The 19,756-nt window shown below is 27.9% G+C and overlaps 2 protein-coding genes across 2 annotated transcripts in view; both read left to right on the forward strand.

The window, feature by feature from the left end:
• Positions 1-12,182, forward strand: part of LOC112601679 (transcription factor SPT20 homolog) — a 53,272-nt gene extending 41,090 nt beyond the window's left edge. Inside the window, exons 5-6 of the mRNA XM_025349413.1 lie at positions 8,957-9,113; positions 10,444-12,182. Of these exons, the coding sequence (XP_025205198.1) occupies positions 8,957-9,113; positions 10,444-11,758 (1,472 nt within the window). The 3' untranslated portion in view covers positions 11,759-12,182. The remainder of the gene's footprint in view (positions 1-8,956; positions 9,114-10,443) is intronic.
• Positions 12,183-16,783: 4,601 nt separating this feature from the next.
• Positions 16,784-17,849, forward strand: LOC112601899. The gene is made up of 2 exons (XM_025349762.1): positions 16,784-17,006; positions 17,242-17,849. Exons 1-2 carry the CDS (start codon positions 16,999-17,001, stop codon positions 17,810-17,812), a joined length of 579 nt encoding a protein of 192 aa, XP_025205547.1. The 5' UTR covers positions 16,784-16,998; the 3' UTR covers positions 17,813-17,849.
• Positions 17,850-19,756: the final 1,907 nt, after the last annotated feature.

Below are 19,756 nucleotides of genomic sequence, written 5' to 3' on the forward strand. Positions count from 1 at the left end.
ATCAGTGGGCTCGTATTATTATACATATTATATATGTATATATATACGTATAATATAGTCTCCGTGCCCAATGAATAGGATCTTATTTTTACGCGTATATTACTCGTATATATTTTCCATTTATCGTATATAAGATGGACATATACGATATTCATACATATGTATAACCATATAGGTATATCACGTGCTTTTCATTTGCAATATTTGCGTGCAACACATTCCGCGCTTCGTACACACTGGTATGAACAACTAAACACTCGTTATATTATCAATATACAAATACTCTCATAAAGATGTTATGTAAATCTCATTTTATCCTCGAAAAGCACTAAATACACATATATCACCGCCGCTTTTTCTTATTTTCTTTAGGTAAGTATGTATGTGTATGTGTGTATGTGTGTGTATGTGTGTGTATACCTAGACAAAGTATAGGAGGACTTGCTACGACGACGATCGAAAAGGTTACGAATAAAATGCTAAATACTATCGCTGTACATTTTATATTATATTGTTCGTCATCGAATAACACACAATCGAGTCGTATGCTATTTAAGAAATCGCTACGTTCGATTTCTGACTACAGTGATTTAAAAAAAGTAAAATAATATATTATTATATTACTGAAGTTATGTACGGTGTATACCTATGTAATATTTATGCGTTTCAATAAATGTGTAAATAAATAATAACTTATAAAATGTGTTTTAAAACGTTCCGAGTTTATATAGATAAAAAAATTTGCTGATCTAATTTAATTTAAACATGGTAGTATAATAATATTATACATGAAAATAACATTTAAATATATTATAATATTATGTTTTTCGGTGATTTTAATGTTAACTTTTTGACATAATATTTTGACACGAATGGTCTTGCTATTATGCCACAATAAGTTGTTAAAATATAAACAATTAATGGAGGTAATGAAATATAGCTACTTCCAAACGTATTAAATATTAATCAATATTGTATAACTTTATTAGCTCGCATTTTAACCATTAAGGCCGTAAATGATTTCGTTGCGCAACTGTAACAACTAACAAAACAATGCGGAAATATGTTAATAAAATGCTTTCGATATACCTGTAACAAAATATATTCCAGGTAAACACACGATTTATAATTTCTTACAAATATTTATAGTGTTCAATTGTCGTATTTAGACAAAAACATTACTGCCTATTAAAATAAAACGTAATTCATTTTGCAAACATGAAAACTTCAGAGAAATATCTCATTTATTTATTTGCTATTTCTTTTTCTTTTTTTATATAATTCACTTATATCATTTAAAAGGCAATTTTGAGCTATTTAAATTACTTATTATAAAATAAATTTAAGTACAATTCGACTAAACAAAATACTAAACAGTTTATTTATATGTGTTCGATAGTTTAGGCATACATTTACTTATATTTTGAAGAATATGTTAGGATATAAATTATAGATGTTAATCATTATTATTATTTTTATTGGAATGTTAACATTTTTAACTTTTGAAAAAAAAACTTACTGATAGTAATAAATAACCTATAACCTACCAATAGGTTTTATAGAGTATGTATAGAATATCTTAATCATAAAATGTAATTTAACCATTCTGTTCACAAAACTAGATTAGTAATATTATAAAAAAGCCAAATCTCTAACTGATCTCTGTTATAAATCAATTGAAAAATGGAAGTTAAAACAGCTTATAAAATATATACTTATTCAAATTTTCAAAGGAATATTATAACATAATATTTAGTATTATTATTTTGAGTGTATAATGAGGAAGTGTTCATGCGTTTAGAGTTTTTAAATGAAAATCGTTGTAGGTATTTGGTAATTATTAATTAATAAAAAAATATGTCAACGAATAAATCATTACAGCCGAGTTTTGAACCAGTTTTTTAAGAAAAATAACCACATTTTGTTTGCAACTACAATTAATTGTACTATAATGATCGTTGAGGGTTTTTTCACTTTTTCACTCTCGATATATACGTCTGTCGTATATAATATAATATATATCGTATACAATCTTACGTAGGTAGTTAACCTAAAGTGTACAGCGAATGAATCACCTTATACGGCGTTTTGTCAGTAGCTCGTCGACCCGAAGCATTTTGATAATAATTAATCACAAAGTAGACTAAACACGGATTGTGGGAGTGAAATGCGAAAAAATAAATAATAAAAATAAAAAAAAAACCGTATTATACCTATAAATTTAATAAAATCATGCCGGCGCGTATACGCGCACGCCAGTCAGTGGACCAGTTTGGCGACCCACCATCAGGACATATAAATTACAGACATTCTTAACAAGGTTATAGCAACGACCATTGGATCGGGCGAATTGCGTAACCCCGCGAGACCTGCACGCCATTATGCCGCGGTATCGAGTCTTATAGGTATTACACAGACAAACTACAAACGCTACGTTATAATAATATATAATACACGAATAATATAATGTATATCTACCGTATGTCCGCGTGTTAATTCTAAGCTCACGAATCCTCCGGCAAAGTCCGAACTGACGTGTATATAGGTATACCTAATATTTGTATGCGTGTTATTTTTAATTACCAGCCAAGTTAAATACACATAATGTAGGCATTATAATATATATTATTATAATTAGCGTATACCCCCGCAAGACGAGTTAAATGGCGCAACAGCATGAATATCCCGTAACAGCAGACCACTGCAACTGAAATGTGTGCTAACCAGCTGAATGTATTTCCAGAATGCAAAACGGTTACGACGTCCATAACTGGGACTAAAAATTTGACGCTCTATAGAACCATATACTATAATAAAATATTATAAGCATTTAAAAGTTATGCACTAAAGAAAAAACCGAAAATATATGCAATTATTATTGTTTTTGATCATAGGCATGTTTTTTACAGTAAAAATTGCATAGTATTTATTTTTTAAATCTATCAAATAATTGAATTATAAATAAATAGTTTCCTACTCTTCCCATTTACAATTAATTTACTGAAGTTATGTATACTAAAAATGCAATCTGTTTTCGATAAGTATAAAGTCGTTCGTCATGAATTAGATAATTAAAATTTTATATCGATACATATTTTTTTCATCTGTAAATTAGGTATTTTTTGTATCAACCACCAGGTATGTGACAAAAAATAATGGAATCAATAAATATGTTTTGAAAATTAAATTATTTTTAAAAATTCTCTGAAAACTTTTGACATTTATATTATATAATAATACTGTTATAAATAATAACAATTTCTGGTGCACCAGAAATATATTATATTAATATATTATTCCATGGAATAAACTTAAGAGTACATTTTTATATATAGAGTTTTCACATTATATTCAGAAAAATGTTATTGTGTCATAGCGTTTTTATTCTATCACGATTATCTAATACTTTAAATTGCCTTTAAGTTATCAAAATAATAAAAACGCTACTAACTTAAATATAATAATAATATAATAATTTATGCTAAATAAATAAAACTATAAAATTTTATGGTTTTGACATTTTACAATAATAGTTTGAGTATATTAATTTACACTACATCGTCTATCACTGTAAAGATTTTATCCTCATCAGTCATCATAACAGACGATTATAGAGTCTCAAAAAAACAAAAATTAATTTATTACTCAAACTAAATAACTAATAATTATAACAGGATTAATTTGCGTGGTAACAATTTGGTGAAGCTACTTTATGAATATTGTTTCCGTAAGTTAGATTAGGTTAATCATTTTCATACATAAATAAGTTGTGGTATGGCGATCTCTAAATATAAAATAATATTGATATATAATATGAACTATATCGTTGTATTATATATTACAAATGTAAGATAGGTATAATGTTTCGCAGATCGCAATAATATAAACATTGTATTAAGTACAAATAATTTCTCTATTAAAAACTTAAAATAACTACAGTAAAATTCATAATTTTTTTTAATTATTAATTTATTTCGAATTTTTTTGATAAATTAATTTATTATTATTGTGTTTAAAACTCCTTAAATAATGTGAACATTTATAGAATTTGGTATGATTTATATACGTATACTAAAGATTTATTTACCTGGGCGCCGTTTTCAATAGTTACTCATAGGCTATAGTAAATAATGGTTTTATGAAACGTATATTTGTATTTTAAAATGTAAGGAACAAAATAGTTTATATAATATATAGTATTTTGAGAATAACATTAGGTAATAAATTATAGTACTTTGTTTATAATTAAATATAAAATTTACCTAGGTGAAATAGTTATTAAATTATAAGCTTGAGTAATACAATTTATTGAATATCATCATACTTCATTGAGTAAGTTATAATAATTATTATCATCGAAATTATTATTGTCCGTCTAATGAAAAACAAAACTACAATTTCCAAAAATGATTTATAATGAAAAAACAATATTGTGACAATGATTAAACAAATAATATCATCAGTATATTAATAAAAATAATTTTAATATTTTAATAATTATTATCAGAGTATGACAATATATTGGACATAAAAAATACTAACACGTATTTTGTCATGTAATAACAACGCCCTTGTAATAAAGGGCGTTGTCGTTATTAATAAATTATAAGTTTAACAAATACATAACAATGTTATAATAATCGTGGGGAATGGATTACTATACTAACTTACTATTTGCATATATTTTTATAAAATACCAATAAATAGGTAGATAATAGGCAGAATCTCATAGGTATTATGTTTTTTGGTCGACTATTTATCTCTTTTGTTTTTATTATTTGTATTTTAATCTTTATAGCGATAAAAAATATTGTTTTTTTTTCTGGTATTTTCCAGGGATAATTTACTATTTGTGTTTTATTGTGCTTATTTTGTAATTTTCAAAACATATTTTACAATTATTCTTAAGATAATATTATAAAAATATAATTCTGTTTTTAAGTGTTATGAAATACAATCTTCAAACAGTAATTATATTTTTTTAGATTAATAATTTGTCAATTGAAAGCATTATTAAAGCTAAATAATTGATTTTTAATAAAATAATAAAATAATAACATTGTTACCGTTGACTTTTCTAGCGAGTACCCAAAATTATTACTCTAAGTAGTATATTGTACAATTAATACCTACACTTAAAATATATACTCTACAGTATTCATGTTAAGTGTTTACACTTGCAATAAAAAATATAATTATGGTGTAAATTAATAATTATTATTTATTATCTATTTATAAAATACTTTAAATACATTCATTTTCCAGTATATTTTTAGAATTCTATTAAATCTTTATTATTAACAATTGTTTTTAAACTATAAATCACATTTCTATATTGTTTATTATAACTCGGCTGTTGTAAATATTACTTTCTCATTAAAAGTGACCTATATAATATTTAACATGTATAATAGAAATATCATAAAAATTGTAAATGTTAGAATATAAAAATATAATCCTATATTTTACTTTCCAATATTATACGATTTGTTCATATTTTAACCTGCAGAAAATGTTTCCACAGTCGAGCTACAGCTGTAATTATGATGATCGATAATCAATATTTAAACGAAAAATCAAAATGTCGACCCTGAGCTGAGCAAAGAAATTATTATCTATTTTATTATATATCTCTATAATCATGCATTTGAATTAATATGTTTCGTATTTTATGTATAACACATCTTTATGATCATTATAAATCTTAACCGATTGTAAATTAGATACGAGTTCCATAATGTGTATTTAATACTTTATAAACAAGAGTTTTACTATACATTTCATATAGACATTCTGGAACATAGTAAAAAAAAAAAAATGGGAAAATTATTCAGCAAATCAGTTTTAGAAAACATCTTGGTTATTTTATGACAATTTTAAAAATAATAATCATACGGGGATTTTGAATTTGCGCAGTATCATTATACGCAACATTTCATAAACAAGACAAATTTTCATTTCGCAATTATTTTATTTTATCGTTTACTGCAGAATACTCATACAATACGTTTTGTAATCCAACATATTAGATGACCATAATTTTCAAAACTATAATTTTATGTTATTTCTACTGCCTACTCGTAAGTTAATACTCTCCATATTCCAAACACCTTATTGTCTTAAGGTATTTAGTTACTACCTAGCTAGTATACATAAAACCCACACAATACGTTATTATTATTATTATTATTATCAACAAAAAAATGAAAATAACAACCAGGTGATATCGTATTATTGTCGAACGATCTTCGTATATTAGTTTTTATTACGACTTTCAACCCGATCGTATAATATATTATTATATTATTATAAACCGCAAATTCTACATCACAATATTATAATATACGATCGGCACGAGCGATAAAAATAACACGCTTTCAATATTAAATAAGTCGGTCGAGTATAAAACATTATGTGCATTATAATATTATGTATAACATAATGGTTGGCTGCAGTAGAACGCATTAACCAGTATATAAATACTGTTTAAACTACGATGCTATTGTATTACGATGGTAATGTTACCATAACAATAAGTGCAATAAAATATGGCACGTACAGTGTACATAATAATTATATGTATTTTGTAGGCATGGTGACAAAATCTTGTTTATGGCCATAATAATATTATAACACCTGATATACACTACTAACCACTAGATTTGAGTACCTATGTAAACATTATTAACACCAGGTGCTGTCGTTATAATAATGTATATTATAGTTGATTAAGTGATTAGGACCGATTAACCTAACCTAACCAACCGATTTCGAATTTTTCAGAATTTCTGCGAATTCAAATTTAAACGTAAAGATAAACAATATTAATATATTATAATTTTTGTTATTACGTAATCGCTATAACAGTTAGAATATTTTAGGTGAAAAGCGACTAAAAACCATAATATGAGAGATATTTAAAAACAGATTTGAAGAATATATAAAAGACGCAATGCGGGAAAGTTAACAAAGATAAAACAAAAAATTGTAGTTCTACATGATAAAAGATGGTAAATCTATAAAGTAACTTCTCGAAATAGTGATGATAAAAATAACAATTTTTTATTTAAATCAGTTTACTTAACATAAATTCCACCATTTTCATAGAGCTTAATTTTGATTTAAGTTAACTATTAGACCCTTTACAACCATTTTACATTTTTATTTTATAGATTTATATCTGTATTCCTATAACCTAACCTATGCATTATATGTTTATAAAAATATCAAACTCAATTTTAGTATATCTTAAATAAAAAATATTTTTGAAATAATATTACCAAATACCAATACTAACCAATGCAGTAGATATTTTTAGCAATTATCACTGGGCGACATTAAAAAAAAAATTCACGTGACACGTCATAATCAAAATCAACATATATGTTTTAAAAATACTTTTCAGAATTATATATACAAAACCTTACCTATATCTAACAATACCATCAAAAATCAAAACACATAAACAAGTACAAATAATTTATATGGTAAACTTATTCTTTTTAGTTAAAAAAAGGGATCAATAACGTACAGTTTACGTATTTTTATATAAGTATAAAAAACAACATATTAAAATAAATATAAGAATTAGCTTGTAAGAACCAGGACTAAAATAAAATCGAAAATAATTTGTAAATATTTATTGGAACAACTGATCACCGGATGAAAGATGTTGCATTGTCGCATAGAATAAATTGCTTCTTGCATACAGTATTATCTATATGAGTACCTAAGGTGATCGGTTATACGAGTTTTCCATCGTAGAAAATTTTTTGTACTTCCAAATTCAAATTATCGAACGAAATAATATAAATATAAATAACAAAATTAAACACAAGAAATGCCTAATTATATAATAATTTTAAACATCGTCATTTTTACAAATAATCGTTGTCGCCCAGTAATTAAATATATGGTCTACTTATGACTATTTACCAAAATACCATAATATGTCAGAATAGTCATATAAGAGAAATAGTATCAATAAAAATAATCTATAGAAAATTATTTCTTTAAAATTATATGAGCAAACAATTTTTTATAATTTTGCTGTTCTATGATATTTTACATGGTGGGATATTAAAAATAATCAAAAAACGAGTCAATAAAAAAAAATTGCCACAGTAATATAATCTAGTTTATGTATCTATAATATTATGTAAAATATCATAAGTAATACTTTAAATATAATAATATTAAATATACTAGAACTCTTCCATTTGTATTAGTGAATAGTGAGTAACGTATCGAATGACAATAATAATAATAATAATAATAATATTTAAATAAAAATAAAAATAATCTTTGTTGACTTCATTGTAATTCTACATATTCATTTAGTTGACTACATTTTTTATACATTCTACAACAATTAGGGTTATACTTTCATGTTAAAACAAGTCTTATAGTGTATAAAGTATGAATACATCAATAATGTATATCAATTTACGTTATACAGATCATCTTTGGCCTCGATTACTAAAGTCGGATATCATACAAAAGATATTTTCCGAATGAAAAACTGTGGCTTAAACTAGAGAAACATTATTGCAATCATTAATGATAAATTAACTTTTCTGCACATCTTGGTCATGTATTAAGTTATGCACCAAAACTTTTTAATTAAATAAAAATATACAACAGAAAATGGTCGATCTCATTTTTAAAATAATTTGAAATAATCGGAATTATAATTAAAAACAGATGTAATTTGTTACTGTTAACTTTAAGTAAATTTTATATTATACATTTCATATTCAATGTCAGTGCCTAAATTTTAACACTTTAATTTTTCAATATATTAAAATCTTACATAATTTCACCAGGAAACAAATGCAATTTGGTATACTACTAATATTTTATAGAATAATACAATATATTGAATTTCAATAATTCTATTATATATTTTAATATTTAACACTTTTAGAATTAATTTTAATTTTTTTGTCTATTTTAGCGGAAATTACCGATATCAAATTCTTATGTCTAAACGGGACGGTATTCGATCAGGAAACCAGAGTTTGTGAACGTTTGGACGAAGTGGATTGCAGTAGGAGTGAAAGTTTCTTTGATCTTAACTTGGAGTTATACGGAAACAACGGAGCTGGCTATGGGTAAATAATTGTTTATTACTGCAATAAACGAATCTATAACATAAATAAGGCATACAGAAACAAACGTTAAAATAAGTGAATAATTTTATGGAAAATTATTTAATGGAGCTGAAATATTTAAAGGTATATTTTATATCACACAAAAAATATTTTGGGTCCGTTCGAAAATTAATTTAACAGGTTTATACATTAAATTTTTGAGATTGCTATTTTATTATGATCCTGCAATAAAATTATCATACAAGTTGTCGACAAGAATAAGTTGTTTGCCCTGATCGTTTTTACTATTTTGTTTACCACTTTATCGGTAAAATAAATGAAATATAATATGATATGCCCAATGGCCATATATACATCGGTATAAAGGCGATAAGCAATACATTGAAATGTGTGTGCAATGTATATTGTATTATAATATTATGTTATAACAAATGTATTTACTTGATTAAATGATTTTAATAAATATTAACACAAATAATTATAGCACAGAATAAATATTGTAAGATACCTATTTAAATTTTACACGTTTTTATTTAAACCCGTAATTATTGTATTCAATAATCAATAACATAGAACACTTTCAAAATATGACGTGTGCTAAGTAGTATAATCTGGCATGCAGTAGTGTAATAGTCAATATTCGTCGTTTTGACATAACATGTATTTCAACATTATATAATAAGTACCTATTTAGTTTACCAAACATATTTAAAGAAATAATAATAATTCCAACTAAAAAATAATTATTTGCACAATTTTAGTCGTGCACTATTTTATTATTTATCTATTAAATTTAATTGATTTTTTGATCGAAACAAATATATTGTGTAGCGTTGTGAATAATAAAAAATCAATTAATTAAGTCTCATAAAAAAAAAGTAATAGTAATAATAATTACTAATAACAAAACATATATACCTACACACTAAGCGCATATTCAAACATATTACAGAAATTTCTAAAGTATTACATTATTCTAAATATTATTTTGATCCTTATACAAGTATTGGCAATTTAATATTTATATAAACATGTGCTATAATTTTTCTAAAACCTATATAATATAAAGTTATAGTATATAAGTACATGTTTTGTGAATACAAATCTTTTTATTTAATTAATATGTAATTTACAACCAAATACAATGGTTATATAATTGATTTAATTAATTGATGTAGTCCGTTCGTTAAAAGAAATGAAAATAATTAAGTAAATCAAAACTAAAAAATGACTGAAACGATGTTTAAAAGTTAAATCGCAAAAATGCGCATGTCCCCGCGTGATTATGTTATTATAATCTCTCATGTATGTATGTGACAAATGATTGCAGGATCGCACCGGAAGAACCACCGGAACAGGATTCAGTGCAGTGTAACGTGGACGAAGAAGAGTGTTCCGGAACATCTGATTACTTTGATGAGGAGATTACCACGGTCGCGGGGCCAGTGGGCTCATTGGCAGCCACAGCGGCGGTCATTGCCACGACGGCATCAACGACCACTTCCACCACGAGTACTACCACCACGACTCCGCGGACGACCACGATCAGTGCGGCCACGAGTAACAAGCGTCCGTCCCAGCCGATAACGATGACGAGCACGGTGAAACCAACGCAGCAGTCGGCCGTCTCGTATCCGACAAACTCACCGGAAACGATAGCGGCCCTGATAGCGCTGCACAACGCGTTTCAAGAGAGTCTCAAAGAACGGGAACAAGGGCCCGGGCCCAAAGGGCAGCAGGCCCATCACAGGTACCATCCGTCACCGCCATCACCGTCGCCGCCACCGCAACAACAGCAGTCCAAGCCGTTTACGGTGGCCAACTTCCAACCACCACGACACTTCCCGTCCAAGTCACCGCAGCAACATCTGCAACAGCAGCAGCATCTGCAGCATCAGCAGCAGCAACAGCAGCAACCGCCACCACCTCCGTACCGACATCAACAGCAACATCTGCAACAGTTCCAACAACAGCAGCAGCAGCAGCAGCAGTTGCAGCATCCGGTATTACTGTCGTCCGAGCGGTTTGGAAACCAAAACTTCCGTCACGGCTTCCGGCTGCAAAACGAACCACCCCCACCGCCGCTGCCGCCTCCCGCAGACGAGTCGCCTCCTCCGTCTTCGTACCAACATCAGCAGTATACTGGAGACGGTGCGCAGTACGACGGTAACTACGACGAAACCGTCGCGGCCATCGGACTAGGCGACGAAGACGACGTGGACGACGAAGAGTCACGACGGAACTTTGCACGCGAAGCTCCCGAATCTTCGGTCTCGGTTTCGGTGCAGGTCAGCTCGTCGTCGACTAAAAACAGTGCCATCAACCAGCAGCAGCAGCAGCAGCAACAACAACAACAGCAGCGGCCGACACAAGTGGCCGTCGCCGTTGCCGCAGAGTCTGCGACGCCCACCGCGACCACAACGACGACCACCACGGCGGCCACGGCCACGGCGGCTAACCTTCCGTTCACGGTCAAGCCGTCACTGCCGCAGCCGCCTCCGATCGACGCCGATCCGAACGGTGGTGATCTGTACGAGGACGAGTACGAAGAGTTGGAAGGCGACGAAGAGTTCTTCAAGGACGTGCCAAAAGTGGGTCAGGACAGAAGAAGAAGATACGCATTGGGCGGTGGCAGACGAGCGTAGCGATATGATGATGATTTTTATAATAATAATAATAATAATAATAATAATAATATTGTCTTTATCGTTGCAACCGTGTACGACGCGGGAACGGCCGTCAAAGTCACCGCGATGAGACGATCGAACGCAGTTTAAAATGTTTTTGCTCAATAGTTTTGCGTTTGCTGTTGTGATCACGACTATATACTATATGTACGCAAATACGGCCATTTTTTTTACTTCTCGTCTTCCGTCTGTCGTGTGTTCTTTTACGCCGACGTCCCTGAATCCTACTTCTCCTCCTAATATCTGTCTGCTACTCTCACTTTTTACTCACCCCTGTCCTATCTGCGGGCTACGAGTAAGAAAAACGAAAAAGTGATTTTTTTTTTTTTGTTTTATTGTTTACCTAAATTGTTTATGTATAATAATATTAGACGATTTTTTTTTTTTTTTACGAATACGCTAATGATAATTATAACCTTATTATAAATATTATTATTTTTGCAATAATTCTGTCGTGTAAAAAAATATACACTTCCTTACTATTCCTATACAACTGTCATATATAATCAAAACTCGGGACTAATAGCACTCGCATGTACATGATTAACTGGTATGTTCGTGTAGGATTTATTTATCATTTATAAATTCTCCGAAATTGTTTCATTCAACCTTTCTATAATATTAAATATATTAATACGAATTTTGATTTTTTTTTTTTTTTTTTGCTGTTCTCGTGGTTATTTTTTGAATAAATTATTTTCTTGCCACTATTTAAATGTCATATTTAACTGATAGTAATAACATTTTTTATCACTATTTTAATTAAAGGTTTAGATTTAAAAAAATAAGTTTGAGGTATTCATAAATTTTTACGTAATTAAGTAATATTTTAAATAAGCGCTCAAGTCCCGACCATGATTATATATAAATTAGTATAAACGATATTGTGTCCTGTACGATTGAAATAAAATATGTTACAAGCAACTCATACAGATGTTAAAATAAAAGAATATATTTATTTATATAATTAATATTCATTTGAATTAACCGAGTATAATATTTAGGAATGTTACACACCTCATAAGCATATAATAATATAGTATGTATTATTTTGTATTTTTTTACCCTTGAAAACACAACAGTTTTAATTTTATGTTTTTCCTCACATATGATGGGTAATTTAGACTGATACATGTTATTATTATTATTATACTCGGATTATTGTGTTTAGTTTTACGAAAAGCGTTTAATATAATACGATATTAAAATTGTTTATCATTTTTAGTATTACGTTAATATAATTTTATTTTTATTTCCGCTTCTATCGATATCTTGCCATCTTGATTATTATATTTACATGTGTACGTTCATTTTTAACGATTTCTATAAAATGAAGTACCTACTTGTAATGAATTCCATATAACCATATACATATAATAGGAAAATAATAATGTTATGCAAACATATACCATATAAATTTATAATATAATATATTATGTCGAATTATACCGAAACCATCAACAAAGATAAAAATGTCATTATTAAGCTGTACATTTTTCGCTAAGCGATTTTAAGTAATGTGCCAATTAACATAATATTATAATTTTTGTTAACTTTTTGTATGATTGAAATATATTCGCCATTGGATAAATCAATCAAACAATAAAATTATAAAATAATATATAATGAAACAATAATTTTATTTCCTATTGTATTATATATCTATTACGATATTATTTGTATAAACTATTTTAGGCATTAAAATAAAATTGTGTAAATAAATGTTATGCTGTTTTATTCTGATAAATTTGATTTCGCACAAAATGCATTACTGAATGCTAGAAAGTATATTTATATCATTGGTTCTATAGCAGAGAAAATGTATGAATTTCAGAGTGTCTTTTGATAATTTAAAGAGTTTTAACACATTTTTATAATTGTATTATAAAAACAACTGTATAATTATATAAGTAATATTATTTATATATTTTAACGACTGTCAACCATACCGTATATTTTATTTAAACAAAAAACCTCTTGGTTAAATAAAATTAAAATCGATAAATTTCAATAAATATATACCCATTCAATTTGTCAGTACTATAAAGAATTATATGATTGTGTAATTAGTTATTATTTGTGTAAAAAATATAATGTTACTACGAAAAAAATCATAAAAGGAAATTAATCATACTGGATACGTCTTGATAATTAAATCTATAGCAAAAATGTATTTTTTATTATTAGTTAAAATTGTATTATATAATAATAACCTAAAATAGGTATTTAAAAATATAGTGAATTCATATTAATACAAATGTGTGTTGTGTCGTTATGGGTGATTATAAAATTAAAAAAAAAAATTGAATTCTATACTAAATAATTGGGTTTTTGATGAGAAAAACATTTATATAGTAAATAAGTGAAATAATGTTGGTGTTAAATATTTTAATGTTGTCATAAAAAAATCTCAAAAATATCTTCAAAGTTAGAAGAGACCTCGCCGTAATATTTACATCTTGATTTAAAAATAATAGTGATATAAATATTGCGGGATTATTCTTCATTTCTAAATATTTATATACACTTTAATTGTAACTATTACCATTGATTACAAATAGTATAATTTAAAATAATAATGCTGTTACCCTAAATATATCTTTTTTTTTTATTTTAAATAAGTAATATACAATCTGTACCAGAAGACACAATAAGCATATAGGCTCAGAGTATAAAACTATGACATGATAAAATTGAAGAAAGAAGCCACCCATTGGTGATACTTACAAAAGGAGAGTTTATATGTTAATTAATTAAAAGATCTCGGCACCACCCCCTAAATATTAACATAATGAATCTACTCATACTTTGTTATAAAAAAAAAAATTATTGTAGTAATAATAATATAGTCCGATAATTTATCATTTTATTTTTGTTTATAACTTATAAACTACTTTTTACATGTATATTAATATTTTAAAATTAGGTAGGTAGTTTATTTGTTTTGAATAATATATAACATCTAAGTAATATTTGGTAGATTAAAAAAAAAAAGTATAGTGATATTATTTCATTATAATTTATAAATAATAATAATGATATACTTAATATATGAATAATGAAGTTATTTATTGAAATAGATCTAAATCATAAACATATAACTTGGTATAATTCTTTAAGTAGAACTTGAATTGAAGTGTAATAAGGAATTTTATACTAAAATAAAAAAAATTCTGGACAAACTTATTATTTACCTGATAGATATATTATCATAATTTATACTGAATTAAAAATCTTTTTTTAATAAAATAAATGTTTAATGTATAGTATAAACTTTATTAATCAAGTCATTAATTTAATTTATTGTAACTATTTATTACGTTTATTATTTAGTACCTACAACACATAAAATAGTAAAATTAAAATTAGGTTTAATTAAACCAAACAATATGTTTTATGTATTTATATTGAATGATTAAATACATATTATGTGTTCATATTTTGATTTTTAGTTGTATTCAGATTTGAAAATCATTTAAGAACTTAAAATTTACATAGTATAGAACTGTAGTGAAAATAGTTAATATTTCGAGGGTAACTTGATTTTTTTAGTTGGCATTTATTAAGTCAATTTTATTAACTAAGGCTCTATGACAATAGTATTTACTATTTACTGTCAATGTAGTCAAAGTGAAAAAGTATATAATATAACTACAAACAGTATATGGCTGATGAAAATATAATGTGATATATAGATCTATTGGTAAATTAGACATTTTTATAATATTTTTTTAACATATTTTCATAACAAAACAGAACTAAGCAATTTTTAAAGTGTTTACTGTCATACTATATGATGGTATAACTCACATGGCTCATAAGTGTCATATTATAGTATTTTATTATACAGCATGAACTTGTAAACACCTATAGACAAATTATATCTCATGACCGTTTAATCGTCGTTTTTATACTATGTATTTTAATTTATAAAAACACTTATAATATTATTATTTTTATTTTTTACTATTTATATTAGTAATAACTATGATAAAAAATTAATAGCTCAACAGTTATATTTTTTAGGCATGATAATAGATAGAGCAGAACTGATATATATTTTATAATTTTTATTTAATATTCAATTATTTTCATCAGAATATTTTGTTTTAAAATATTCAAATATTAACATGCATATTTTTAAACAGCTTATTTTGAAGTTATTTGATATAATTTTTTCTTTTATATATATAAAACATCTAGATACTTATTGATGTGATACTATGAAAAATAAATCTTTATGGCTGAATTAAAGAATTTCATATTAAAACAGATTCATGAAGGTAGTGTGAAATCACATAATACAATTGTGTATTACTTAAAATAAGTTTATAATTATTATAAGTCTTATCCATAAATAATTTGTTTATTTAATTAAAAACGAATATAATGCTATAATTTTTTTTACAAAATAATATATGCAAATTTAACTATAACTTATTATAATTTGTCTTAGAAATCATAACAAAATTTGTTGCTGCAAAAAGAATAAACAAAATGTATGCATTTTCCTATATTCGACCGTTAACATCGGAAACCGTGTAAATATTTGTACACAAATATCTCGCTACACATATATTCTCGCTCTTGATGACATATTATACGCATAAACGTATTAGATGATATTATTAAATACGTCTATGCATAATATAGCATGTATGATTTAATACATTAAACGAATCATAATAATATCAGAAAAAAATCCATATCATATATGTTATAATATTTCTATCAATAACGTATTGGGTATACGATATGACCCTGAAGTAATGCCGTTTTTCCGAGTAAAATAATAGAAAGACCGTAACGATATTAACGTCATGTTGCTTCGGGTGTCACAAAGGTGCAATTGTGCGCGATTGCGATAATAGTGTGCAAATTCCTCGCTAATGCGAAATAAAGACGTTTTCGAAAATGCCACTTTTGCCGGTCGTGGGTGATTACGCGGCGGGCTCCTTAGACCTCCTACCACCAAACCGACCATTTGCAGCATACGACGATATCCATAAGTGAACGTCTACTATATAAGCCCAAAACGGCAGTCGAAAAGACACATCATTCGATCAGTCGGCTCTTCGAACACACAGAGCACTTTACCAACAAGCCGCCTCCACAGCCAAACACATCGCTCGACATCACTCGACGAACACACTCGAAATCAACACTCGTCACAGACCTTCAACAACGACAACAACAACATGTTCAAGTGAGTCTAAATTATTATTATTATTTTTGTACTTATTTATCAATAATATTAACGGTACGTCGAGTACGGACTTGCGGTCGACGGATTTAACTCGATGGACGTTTTCCGCCGAAACGCAACACATAATAATATATTTCAATACTCGCGTGACATTTCAAATAATTTATTGTGTATTAATATCACTGCGTAACACAATATGGATAACGAAAAAACGATTTTGTCGCCGTTCACACAGGTACACGGTCGTGATCGCAGCGGTGGTCGTTGTATCGGCGTCTCTGGCCAACTCCGTGCCGGCCAACTCTTCCCCGACATCGGCCAACCTATTCGACCCGATGATCGGCGCGGCCACAGCCGCACACAAGAACAAGCACGTCAAACCGGACCACCACCAGCCGATGTTCGCGCCCGAACCGTATAACGGACAGCGCAACAACCGCGGCGGCGGCGGCGGCAGCAGCGTATTGGAGTCCGGCCTGTCCGCCCTGCTCGAGGCGATCAGCATCCCGAAGAAGATCATCGGCAGCGTGATCGGAAGCGTGGTCGATCTTCTCAAGTCCGTCGACCTGAAAAAACTCATCAAGATCGCCCTGATCGGCGGCGCGGTGATCGTGTTGGGCGCAGTGGCCGCGGCCGGCGTCGCCGGTGTCGCCGCCGTCGTGGCCGCCGTGAGCGCGGCGATCCCGTACATCCGGTTCTTCTTCGGCGGCCACAAGGGCGAGGCTTCCGATTCCGAGATGGACCTCATCAGTGACTTCGTTTTGAGCGCCTTCAACAAGTACGACAGTCTGCACAAGGCAGAGTGACGCCACCCGTAATGCTATATTATTGTTTTATATAATTATTGACCGTTGGGTTTTATTTATTGTAAATTATTAATATTCACGACGCGCCGACAACGGCTTACCTATATTTATATTATTTATATTATATTATTATGTTTTTAGTGTGATCATAAAATAAACAAAAATTTTCCACTCTTATACGCACGTCTCATCACCTTTTGCCTGTAATATTAAAATGGTATGTGTTTATTCGAGGTTTCCACTATAACCATAATCACGGTAAACAATTGTGTTTATTGTATCGGTTGTAAAAAACTCTTTGCAGAACGATGACTGCACGTTGTAATGAATGCCTGCGTGCATTGAATATATTCGAATGTGCTCTTAAAGTATTTTGTTGAAATATAACTTTATAACGTAAAAAAAAAAAAATGAATTCAAAGGTAGCTTATTAGTCTTCGTGCTGCTGTTACTACACAATTATAACGTATAAAGTTTATAAGCATAATAATACTATTGTCTATTTTTACTGGATGAACTGTTGTATATTTAAGGTTCATTAAATAGTTAGTAAAAATTTTTAAAAATCATTTAATTATTCGTTAAAATAAAATCAATTGGAAAATGTCACTAAAACAGACGATCAAACTACAACAGTTTAATAATTGTAGACGAGTGTGTTTAAGTATAATACAATATTATACTGCGTATGGTGTCCGACAACTGAGACTAACTACAACAAAACATCGCATTATTGCACGGATATTTTAGTTAATACGAATATTCTCTGTTATTCATTATAGATTCGGCAACAAAAATCACAGTTAAAAAAATGATATGATTAAAAACAAAATCTTGCAAATAATTTTCAATCATAAGTAATGATTCATAACTATAGGTTATTATTTTTTCTATTATCACCTACTCATTGTGGTGTTATGGTATATTGATATGTTGAATTATTATTTTTTCTAAAACAAATTACCTACCAATATGACATAAATTATTATCATTTTCATGATCATTATGTGAGTAACATAAAATTACCATAGAACAGTGTTAATAATAGTTGATGCTGTTAACAATTTCAAATTAGTTTAGTGTTTTGAAAATTTCATTGTGTGCTAAAAATAATAAATTACATGAAGGCAAAAAATATGAATTATCTATAAATAAATGTTAAGTTAAAAGTCTACAACATAAAATTAATAATCAAAAAAAGTTATATTCAGTCTAAATATTGTTTAATAATGCTTAAGAGTATTGTTTTTTATAACCTGCTATAATTCTAAAAATAATAAGCTTCGAAATATATCTTTAAAAAAATTGTAATAATATTATAATAGTTTTTAGTTGGAGGAAGAATATCTACGTATAAAAGAAGTATTTTGACTTTCGAACAAAAATTATATAATTGATACACAAAAGCGAAAACAATTAGAAAATCAGTCAATAAATAGCACAAAAAAGAATAAAATATTTATCATGTCTAGAAAATTCAAAATAAATAAATATTCAATAAAAAAAGGTTTGTAACGCCATTCCTCATAACTGATATATAACATTCTATTAATATGTTTATCATTTTATAAATTATAAATCACTTTAATAATTATTTGGTTATAATACACAAACATAACAAAAAGAACAATATTCATGTTAATAATTTGTATACGTATAGTTCATTTTAAGTATTCTGTAATATATCTAAATGTAACATTAAAAGTTATACTATTTTATATTTTTTTTAAATAATCCATTTGTTGAAATTATAGTTTATAAATACTTTTATAATAACATTAAAAAAAAAAAAAACGATCACTTAAAACTTATAAGTTATAACCAAGTTGGTATAATCCGACTACCATGTTTTAATTCTCGAACTTAATTTAATTAATGTTGTATAAATTGATATTTATTATAAGAATATTCTATTTTAGCCAATTCTAGTGGTTATTTTTATAT

Source organism: Melanaphis sacchari, unplaced genomic scaffold, assembly GCF_002803265.2.
Source record: "Melanaphis sacchari strain LSU unplaced genomic scaffold, SCAv2.0 Contig7_pilon_pilon, whole genome shotgun sequence".
Lineage (NCBI taxonomy): Eukaryota > Metazoa > Arthropoda > Insecta > Hemiptera > Aphididae > Melanaphis > Melanaphis sacchari.